This window comes from Nannobrachium achirus (assembly GCF_963921795.1).
Source record: "Nannobrachium achirus genome assembly, chromosome: 24".
NCBI lineage: Eukaryota > Metazoa > Chordata > Actinopteri > Myctophiformes > Myctophidae > Nannobrachium > Nannobrachium achirus.
The window spans coordinates 5,839,167-5,850,590 of record NC_137831.1 but is presented as its reverse complement, the minus strand read 5'-3'; the positions used below and the strand labels follow the sequence as shown (position 1 = coordinate 5,850,590).

Below are 11,424 nucleotides of genomic sequence, written 5' to 3'. Positions count from 1 at the left end.
GGCACCAGGAACAAGCTTCAACCTCATGACAACAGGCACCAGGAACAAGCTTCAACCTCATGACAACAGGCACCAGGAACAAGCTTCAACCTCATGACAACAGGCACCAGGAACAAGCTTCAACCTCATGACAACAGCACCAGGAACAAGCTTCAACCTCATGACAACAGCACCAGGAACAAGCTTCAACCTCATGACAACAGCACCAGGAACAAGCTTCAACCTCATGACAACAGCACCAGGAACAAGCTTCAACCTCATGACAACAGGCACCAGGAACAAGCTTCAACCTCATGACAACAGGCACCAGGAACAAGCTTCAACCTCATGACAACAGGCACCAGGAACAAGCTTCAACCTCATGACAACAGGCACCAGGAACAAGCTTCAACCTCATGACAACAGCACCAGGAACAAGCTTCAACCTCATGACAACAGCACCAGGAACAAGCTTCAACCTCATGACAACAGCACCAGGAACAAGCTTCAACCTCATGACAACAGCACCAGGAACAAGCTTCAACCTCATGACAACAGGCACCAGGAACAAGCTTCAACCTCATGACAACAGCACCAGGAACAAGCTTCAACCTCATGACAACAGCACCAGGAACAAGCTTCAACCTCATGACAACAGCACCAGGAACAAGCTTCAACCTCATGACAACAGGCACCAGGAACAAGCTTCAACCTCATGACAACAGCACCAGGAACAAGCTTCAACCTCATGACAACAGCACCAGGAACAAGCTTCAACCTCATGACAACAGCACCAGGAACAAGCTTCAACCTCATGACAACAGCACCAGGAACAAGCTTCAACCTCATGACAACAGCACCAGGAACAAGCTTCAACCTCATGACAACAGGCACCAGGAACAAGCTTCAACCTCATGACAACAGGCACCAGGACAGAACAAAGAGCAGAGAAAGCTGGGTATCCTGGAGAGGCTAACAACGGAGTCTGAGTCTAGTGATGATGACCATACTCCGGATGCAAGTGTAAATCAATCAATCAATCAATCAACCAATCAATAACTCTCTCTCTCTCAATTAACAACAAAGCACAACAAACAACAGGTTAGCAAACAGCTACTTGATGCTAGCCTCGTACTTCTGCCCAGCGTGAAACTGGTCATCTTCATTCTCCAACGGCACTTAAAAACGCTCATACAGCGGTGTCTGGCGCAGAAAATAGACGTTTTTCACACTCAACTCGCCACGCGTTGTTCGCGAGTGTGTTTGGCCTGCTATTTTCAGCGCACATGGAGTGCAGATCAGGCTACAGCACTGACAAGTCGACTGAGGCATACGACCACTTTTAAAGACAAATTTATTTCGGTTCGGTTCGGGGAGTCACCAACGTCTCGGCGGCACCGCAAAACCCAAATTAATGGTGGTACTCGCTCCCCCGGACCCTCTGAATGAGGTCATAATGCAGTTTGCACAGAACCGAACCGAATTAAACTCGTCTCTATTACTGACAAACTTCATTTGAGTTAACGAAACACTGAGGAAGAGATGTGTTAAACAACAGACTGGACTTGGGATGGGAATGCTGGACTGGACCCTAGGTAGCTGGAGTTTCTATTATTATTAATATTATTATTATTCCTTCCTTCCTTGAGCTAGGGTTGAGAATCCTTTAGGGTTTAAATGATTCCCTTAACGGTTCACTCTCTTAAAACTAAGGTCCCGTTCCTTAACGGTTCCTGTTAACCATTCCTATAATGGAAGTCTGTAACTCTGAGAGTGTACAAACGGAACCAAATGGACCCTTACAGCTCTGTAACTCTGAGAGTGTACAAACGGAACCAAATGGACCCATACGGGTCCATTTGGTTCCGTTTGCACGCTCTCACAATTATGGTTGTCCTTGAAATTAAAGGTCTGTAACTCTGAGAGTGTACAAACGGAACCAAATGGACCCTTACAGGTCTTTAACTCTGAGAGTGTACAAATGGAACCAAATGGACCCTTACAGGTCTGTAACTCTGAGAGTGTACAAACGGAACCAAATGGACCCTTACAGGTCTGTAACTCTGAGAGTGTACAAATGGAACCAAATGGACCCTTACAGCTCTGTAACTCTGAGAGTGTACAAACGGAACCAAATGGACCCTTACAGGTCTGTAACTCTGAGAGTGTACAAACGGAACCAAATGGACCCTTACAGCTCTGTAACTCTGAGAGTGTACAAATGGAACCAAATGGACCCTTACAGCTCTGTAACTCTGATAGTGTACAAATGGAACCAAATGGACCCTTACAGCTCTGTAACTCTGAGTGTACAAATGGAACCAAATGGACCCTTACAGCTCTGTAACTCTGATAGTGTACAAACGGAACCAAATGGACCCTTACAGCTCTGTAACTCTGAGAGTGTACAAATGGAACCAAATGGACCCTTACAGCTCTGTAACTCTGAGAGTGTACAAACGGAACCAAATGGACCCTTACAGGTCTGTAACTCTGAGAGTGTACAAACGGAACCAAATGGACCCTTACAGCTCTGTAACTCTGAGAGTGTACAAATGGAACCAAATGGACCCTTACAGCTCTGTAACTCTGATAGTGTACAAATGGAACCAAATGGACCCTTACAGCTCTGTAACTCTGAGAGTGTACAAATGGAACCAAATGGACCCTTACAGCTCTGTAACTCTGAGAGAGTACAAATGGAACCAAATGGACCCTTACAGCTCTGTAACTCTGAGAGTGTACAAATGGAACCAAATGGACCCTTACAGCTCTGTAACTCTGATAGTGTACAAACGGAATCAAATGGACCCTTACAGGTCTGTAACTGTGAGAGCGCGCAAACAGAACCAAATGGACCCATACGGGTCCATTTGGTTCCGTTTGCACGCTCTCACAATTATGGTTGTCCTTGAAATTAAAAGAAGTTAGAGAACCAGCGGTTCACAGCAGATGTGAAGTCCACGTAAGCAGCTCTGACAAAGTGTAGATAAAAACCCCAGTTTCCCAGGACAACGGTTCCAGAATGTGATGGAACACATTCCCTCTCCACAATGTCAGATCCAGTTTCCTTTCCTTTTCTTCCGTGTTCCCGGATCCCCACAGCCATCTATCCTACCCTACCCTATCCTCCTCTCGGACAAAGATCTTTACTTTAGGAAGATAGACCATCCCAATCGTAGCCCACTAGAGGCCAAATGGGACACAAATTCTACAAACGGTCACTGCAAATCTTTCCAACGTCCTGTGTCTACCAGTGCTATAAGATCCCGCGAGAGCTTGTCACTGGGACAGAGAAAGGTCGATGCTGAAGTCGATTTTCTCCTGATTTGCGTCTCTGAAGAAAAGCCATTTCAGTGTGGGAACGTTTTGGGAATAATGTGTGGCTTTGTGTCGATCGTGTTCGACATTTAGGTCAGTGACCGTGGGGGCTAAAGAATGGTTCAGAAACCGAGTTCACGTTCACTCTCCCGTTGGAAATGAATAAGACTACAAACCTGCTTCCTCGCCTGCTAAAAAGGCGCCCACCTGCGTCAGCGTTTCTCAACGTGGATTCCAGGGACCCTGTGGGTTCCTTTAGATGGGGTCTAAATTGACCCATACAGGTCTGTAACTCTGAGAGTGTACAAATGGAACCAAATGGACCCTAACGCGTCCATTTAGTTTCATTTGTACACTGTCAGAGTTAAGGAGAAGACCTTGAAATGTGAAAGTTTGAGAAACACTTCCCTGCGTCACGGCCGATACGGGAAGCAAACCGTAGATGGCGTGTCTTGCTATATATCCGTCTTAGGCCTGGGGTTTCGGTTCCGGTTCGGTTCCGGGTTCAGTCCAGCAGGAAGTCGGGGCTGGGGTAGCCGAACAGGTCGAAGTCGCCGCGGTAGCGCGCGTACAGGCGCCGCACGTCCCGCCGCGCCACGCCGGCGAAGTAGCGCTCCACCTTGGTCCTGTTGTAGCGGGTGATGCCCGGCGGGATGGCCGGGTACGACACCAGGCCCTGGATGCCCGCCGCCTGCAGGATGTAGGGCGCGTCGCGCTCCAGCGTCTCGTGGTGGCCCACCACGCTGTAGCGGATGGCGCAGGGCGCGCACAGCTCGGCGTACGTCACCCAGTGGATGACGTGCTCGCCGAACTGCCGGTCCATGCGCCGCCGCCCCTCCTGGGCGTCGCCCAGGTAGCGCACGAAGTCCTCGAAGCGAAGGCCGGGGGGCGAGCCGGAGCCGGAGCCCTCACGATGCACCTGGTGCAGAGAGGGGAGAAAAAAATGTATTCACGTTTTAATAATATAATAATAGTTACCTACTCCTCCCGCGAGGGAAATTCAGTATTTGCAGCCCAACCCAGCTGCTTCGCAGCCCACAAGGAACGCGTGAGCAATTAGGGGTTAAGAGTCTTGCTCAGGGACACACATCGACATTGCTATCCTGGCCGGGAATCGAACCAGGGACAACCAGGGGAACTGGTTCCCCAGGCAGGCTCCCTAACCATTCAGCTATGGCCGCCCAATAACGGGTTTTACCAACCCGTTATGATCTGAGTTACAGTTACAGTTTAGGCATTTAGCAGACACTTTTAATCCAAAGCGACTTACAATAAGCAGATAAAAACATCACAATAATAAACAAGATAATATGTCAGTACATCAACAGCAATATAACAAAATGCAAATGAATATCTTATCTAGAAAAAAAACACAATATAATCAGTAAAGAAAAAAAAAAGGTTTCTAAAAAACCAAAACAAATGCTAACTAAATTCATGTATGGTCATTGATTTTTCAGTAGTGCTAAGGGTTTAGGTGGAGTCTGAAAAGGTGAGTCTTCAGACCACGGCAAAAGCAGGGGCAGGGGTCTTCAATGTTTTCAGGTCAAGGACCCCTTAGTCGAGAGAGAGATGAAGCAGGGACCCCCACAATCTAGTCCTCATAGATTCCATAATGTTTAATTTTAGATTTTGGATTCATGTCAGTGTGTGTTCAGATACATATTTAACCACTTGATGGTTCAAGTGGTTAAATATGTACAAGCTCACAGTGAGCTTGTAGATCTGCCATTTTTGGCTAAAGTTCTCAGAATATGGACACTAGGGTTCAAGTCGTTAAAAAAGGATAAACAAAGGGGCCCTACAAAGATTTGTAGTAACTCTGAGAACCCCCTAGGGGTCCCGGACCCCCTGTTGAAGACCCCTGCTCTAAGGTATACATTACAGACAGACACGTAGTTTAATGTTGAAAACGGGTGGTTTTAGTTTCTTTGCTCCACTGACCTTGCGGTACTTGCGGATGATGGCGGGGGCGATGTCGTGCTTGTACCAGGGCTCAAAGCGCGGGTTCTTCACAAACTTGTCCTTGAAGGCGGAGATGAGGCGCTCGAAGGGGTCCCGCACGATGAAGAACTTGAAGTAGGTGTGTAATCTGTGTGAACACACACACAGAGAGGGCCTGTTGGTCTCCATCAGTTAGTAGATGGGTTGTGTGAGTCTCCATCAATGCATGGGTGTTTAAAGCTCAAAAAGTGGAGGGGTTGTGAGTAGGGATGGGACACTCACGATAATCGTAATCGTGGAGATTTAATCAATTGTGAGATCGTCCTCCGTCATGCACTGGGATCAATTCACCTTTTATTGCCGAGCTGCATATCCGGTACCATTTAAACCCTCTATAATTGGTAAAAGGTACTTGATAGTCTTTTTTCCCCCCTCACAATACGTTGCAACTCTGCAATTTTTTGGCAAATGTTCCGCCCCAAGATAATGGATTTTGATTATCGCGATAATATCGTAAATCATGATTTCTTTTGTCACAATAATTGTGATATGAAATTGTTCATAGCGTCCCATACCTAGTCTTTGTGAGCTTTAGCACCCAATGCATGGGTGCTAAAGCTCAGTTAGTAAGTAGAATGCGTCATTGGTGCATACAGCAGTGGTTCTCAACCAATGCTTTACAACAACTCTGACAATAGGATTAAGAATCATCATTATAATCAACAGGATTTTAAATTAGTTTTCAGGTATTACAATTATTAAAGAATCACTTCAATGCCTACCAGTGACATCATCTACAGGCAGGCATGTTTTCGTTTGTAAACGTTCTATATGAATAAAGTCTGATTTGATAGATACGTTTGATTTGATTAGGAATATTCATCTTCATCTGGATTTATAACATAATAGAATTAATAGGATCATTAAGAACAATCATCTTCATGGTGAGTTATAAGCGGTTTTCAGGTCAACGTACTGTACTGTACTACGAGCACGTGAAGACTCTCCATTCCACAGCCAAGAAGCACTCCAAGACAGCCCTACAATACACTGTACATTATCAACTAGATGGAATCAAGACAGGGTTAAGCACATATCAATGGGATTGGTATCTATGGTAGTCAAAGGGTGAGATGGGATAGGAGGGGATAGAGTGGGGTGGGATGGGATGGGGTATCAGTACCACACCTCTCAGTGACAGGGTTCCCACACATCTTTACCAATTCATTTTCAAAACCTTTCCAGAATATTTAACCCAATTTCCAGGACTATATAACAATAATTCAGCTCAATAACAAGTCGCTTACTCCTATGTGAAATGCCCAAAGACAGGCAGTGTATGCCAGAGTGGTTCTCAACCTTTTCGGGCCGTGACCCCCGACATAATCATATTTTAACTGGGGACCCAGCACCCTGACGAGCACTAAGAGGATGAGGAATTTTGTGTAACACGGTTTTATTGTGAAAATAGCCGAACTACATGCTCACAACGCCTTGCAACGCGAGGCGTTGTGAGCATGTAGATCGGCTATTTTCACAATATCTGCCTCTAATATTTGACAATTTGGCCAATGTTGAATTTGTAATTTCAGAGGTATTAACAAAATCAATAACCAAAGACAATGCATAGCTATTTGTTTTCAGGACCTTACGGGACCCTTGATCAATTCCAAAACTTTTCCAGTACTGGAAAAATATTTTTCTAATTTCAAAATATTTCCAGGAATTTCATGACGTGGGAACCCTGCAGCGATGTCCTGGGTGGGATGGGGATAGGGTGGGGTAGGAGGGGATAGAGTGGGGTGAGGTGGGATGGGGTACCAGTCAGTACCTCTCAGTGATGTCCTGAGTGGGATGGGGATAGGGTGGGATAGGAGGGGATAGAGTGGGGTGAGGTGGGGTGGGGTACCAGTCAGTACCTCTCAGTGATGTCCTGGGGGCTGAAGGAGGACAGACGAGGCAGGCCGTTCTTGTCGTGGTCGTGGACCAGGTTCTCTGGAATCTCCTCCACCGTGGAGAACTCTCCTGGTGGCACAGCAGTGTACAGTGGTCATTACTTGCGCGTCCGGGACACACTCACAGACACACTCACAGTATATTGTGGTCGAGCGTGTAAATTGCAGCACAGAGCTCTAGACCATGGGTATTCAACTGGCGGCCCGCGGGCCAAATGCGGCTCGCGGGGACCTTCCTTGTGGCCCCTGGAGCCATTTAGAAAAAAAAAAAAGATTTTGAAAAAATATATATATATACAGTATATATATCCAAAATTGTTTTTTCGTGGAGGCTAATGAACATTATAGGTATGGTTTGCGCGATATGAAACGTGAGCTTCATTTTACCATAATCACAGTAATCCCTAATAATATTCCATCATATTCAAGTGAAGTGACTCCAGTCAGAGCACTGCAGCAGAGTGGAGTGTGTGTCTCGTTGAGCATCGTTAAAGCATCAAAGAAGGCAATTGTGTGTGCACTGTCAATAAGGTCAACATCAATGCCAGGTTGGCCATCACTAGTGTGATGTAGTTAGCACTAGGTTTTACCAAGAAAGCATGTTTACAGTTGTCAACTTGTTGAACAGAAATTAAGCATAATAACATGAAAAGTATTCTACTTGAAAAGTATTCTGCTTTGCAATGTAGTTAGATGAAATTGTGGTTGTTTGTGAAAATGTAGTGAAAATGTGGTCGTGCCGTTGTTCCAAGTGTACATTAGCTGGGGGGGGGGGGGGGGGTACGTTTGTGCGGCCCCCGGCCCCTTGGGTTTCTGTCAATGTGGCCTCCTGGACAATTTAGTTGAATACCCCTGTTCTAGACTCTAGTTAATTAAGGGTGAGGCAGCGCGACTCACCGTTGAGCACGATGAGGACCTTCTTCCACTGGGTGTTGCCCACCTTGGGCGTCTGGCAGAAGAGGATCCGGTGCTTGTCCGACACAAAGATACGGTCCAGCACAAAGCGGCTGACGGAGACGTGGGTGAGGTTCCTGAGGGTGGCGTTCCTCTGGCACACCGACGACAGCAGCTCCATCCTCCGCTCCGTCACCCACTGCCAGTCTGAGGGGGTGGGCAGCGCCGTGGGCGGAGGCTGACCACGCACGCGGACACGCACACGCACACACGCACACGCACACGCACACGCACACGCACACACACACACACACAGTAAATTAAGTTGACAACACACACACAATATACAGTAAGTTAAACTAACAACACACACAATATACAGTAAGTTGAACTAGTAAGACACCTCAGGGTGACAAGCGACCGCGCCATGTCTTGGCCATCTGGCCAGTGATGTATATTGGACCAGTTACCCATACTGTATATGGAGACCCCTGGTACCCATATATGGAGATCCATGTACTGTATAATATGGAGATATGCTGTGAGACCCCAAACATGCTTACTCAGTTATTTGTTATGTAAAAGTCATCTGACATCTTACATACAATCTCTTTTATGCCCATACATGGAGATCCCTGTCTGTAGAACCAGCCACACAGATATGGGCCGTCTTGGCCATCTGACTTTGCCATGTATGGATTCTTTTAGTGTGGTATGTGGCCGATGTGGCCTCCATATATGGGCATTCACATATGAAGTCCTGTTAGATATGAGCTTAATATTGATGACATCAGGGAACTCCATATATGGGCATAAAAAGGATTCTGTTAGTGGGTTCCCCTGACATCACAGTGATGTCAGAGCGAGCTAAGTACAGAGTGAAAGGTCAAGTTTATTAAGTATTGATGGTTCAAGAGGTTAAATATCTGAAAAATTGAAAACAAATTGACATGAATCCAAAATACACTGATGATTGTGCTGTCAGACAATGAAACTATATGGAATCTATGAAAAGGTTGTGGGGGTCCCTGCTTCATCTCTCTCTCTCAACGTTGAAGACCCCTGCCATAACTGAAATGAAAACAGGTGCTTTCCCTGTTTTAAATGGGTTGATGATGTCATACCTCATGGGAAGGCTTGGGGTCGGGCCTGTCGTCCACATCATCTGACCCCTGACCCCGGGCTCCCTGACCGCCTGCCTCTGTCCAGCTGTGGGCGTCCGTCTTCTCTCCATAGTCTGCAAGGAAACAACGACGCCTTTTAAGAACACAGCTCACCTTTTCTTTTGTCTTTAAAGATATTTTGGCCTTTATTGGGCGAGACATGCAGCAAAGATGGTCGGGAGTGGGACTCGAAGCTGCGATGCGTCAGCAGGGCAGGAATTTCAGGGAGGCCATGAAGGCCATGGCCGTCGTTGCCCCTCAGTTTGGCCTTGTGCCCCTCAAACATGGCATGCCCATGCCCACAGTGGCCTTAATGCCCCAGCATTACTACTACTTCTACCTGTACTACTTTATCCTCCGTCTCTGTCTAGTCAATATGTAGACACCAGTGTCTCTTTCTTGTCATGTGGACACCAGTGTCTTTGGTTGAGTCCCCATGTTAAAACCAATTCAGTATCTTTGATTGGTGCATGGATCAGATTGTAAAATACAAATGTATTTATTTCACAGCTGAGTCTACATCCTTAACCCTTAAATTATTTCAACGGACTAAAATCTTGTTTTATTTGATGGCCTACCTGCCCTGGCATTTGGCCTTTGTGCCCTAAACCCCAAAGGCCAAATGGCCTTGCCCCTAAAACGGCGAAATTCCAGGCCTGGTTGTCAGGCTACATTGTCATGTGACATGCAGAGGGTCATGTGACTTACTGTCTGCAGCTCTGAGGAACCTGCTGGCGAACATGAGGATGAGCAGCACCCATCCACACGCCCCCAACAGCAGCCAGTGGTGGCGCATGGTGAGGAACATCAGCCTGCTGCCATGGAGACCCTGAAACATAAACATGGTGAGGAACATCAGCCTGCTGCCATGGACACCCTGAAACATAAACATGGTGAGGAACATCAGCCTGCTGCCATGGAGACCCTGAAACATAAACATGGTGAGGAACATCAGCCTGCTGCCATGGACACCCTGAAACATAAACATGGTGAGGAACATCAGCCTGCTGCCATGGACACCCTGAAACATAAACATGGTGAGGAACATCAGCCTGCTGCCATGGAGACCCTGAAACATAAACATGATGAGGAACATCAGCCTGCTGCCATGGACACCCTGAAACATAAACATGGTGAGGAACATCAGCCTGCTGCCATGGACACCCTGAAACATAAACATGGTGAGGAACATCAGCCTGCTGCCATGGACACCCTGAAACATAAACATGATGAGGAACATCAGCCTGCTGCCATGGAGACCCTGAAACATAAACATGGTGAGGAACATCAGCCTGCTGCCATGGACACCCTGAAACATAAACATGATGAGGAACATCAGCCTGCTGCCATGGAGACCCTGAAACATAAACATGGTGAGGAACATCAGCCTGCTGCCATGGAGACCCTGAAACATAAACATGGTGAGGAACATCAGCCTGCTGCCATGGAGACCCTGAAACATAAACATGATGAGGAACATCAGCCTGCTGCCATGGAGACCCTGAAACATAAACATGATGAGGAACATCAGCCTGCTGCCATGGACACCCTGAAACATAAACATGATGAGGAACATCAGCCTGCTGCCATGGACACCCTGAAACATAAACATGATGAGGAACATCAGCCTGCTGCCATGGAGACCCTGAAACATAAACATGGTGAGGAACATCAGCCTGCTGCCATGGAGACCCTGAAACATAAACATGATGAGGAACATCAGCCTGCTGCCATGGAGACCCTGAAACATAAACATGGTGAGGAACATCAGCCTGCTGCCATGGACACCCTGAAACATAAACATGGTGAGGAACATCAGCCTGCTGCCATGGAGACCCTGAAACATAAACATGATGAGGAACATCAGCCTGCTGCCATGGACACCCTGAAACATAAACATGATGAGGAACATCAGCCTGCTGCCATGGACACCCTGAAACATAAACATGATGAGGAACATCAGCCTGCTGCCATGGACACCCTGAAACATAAACATGATGAGGAACATCAGCCTGCTGCCATGGAGACCCTGAAACATAAACATGGTGAGGAACATCAGCCTGCTGCCATGGAGACCCTGAAACATAAACATGATGAGGAACATCAGCCTGCTGCCATGGACACCCTGAAACATAAACATGGTGAGGAACATCAGCCTGCTGCCATGG

General features: G+C 46.9%; 1 protein-coding gene across 1 annotated transcript; it reads right to left on the bottom strand.

Annotated features, from left to right (window-relative positions):
- Nucleotides 1-3,805: 3,805 nt before the first annotated feature.
- chst10 (carbohydrate sulfotransferase 10) lies at nucleotides 3,806-10,081 on the bottom strand (the record flags this gene model as incomplete). The annotated part of the gene is made up of 6 exons (XM_080720732.1): nucleotides 9,965-10,081; nucleotides 9,218-9,330; nucleotides 8,097-8,331; nucleotides 7,164-7,269; nucleotides 5,245-5,392; nucleotides 3,806-4,219 (listed from the first exon to the last, which is right to left on the bottom strand). The coding sequence occupies exons 1-6, from the start codon at nucleotides 10,062-10,064 to the stop codon at nucleotides 3,806-3,808; spliced, it is 1,116 nt and encodes a 371-aa protein (XP_080576858.1). The 5' UTR covers nucleotides 10,065-10,081.
- Between the last annotated feature and the right edge of the window lie 1,343 nt (nucleotides 10,082-11,424).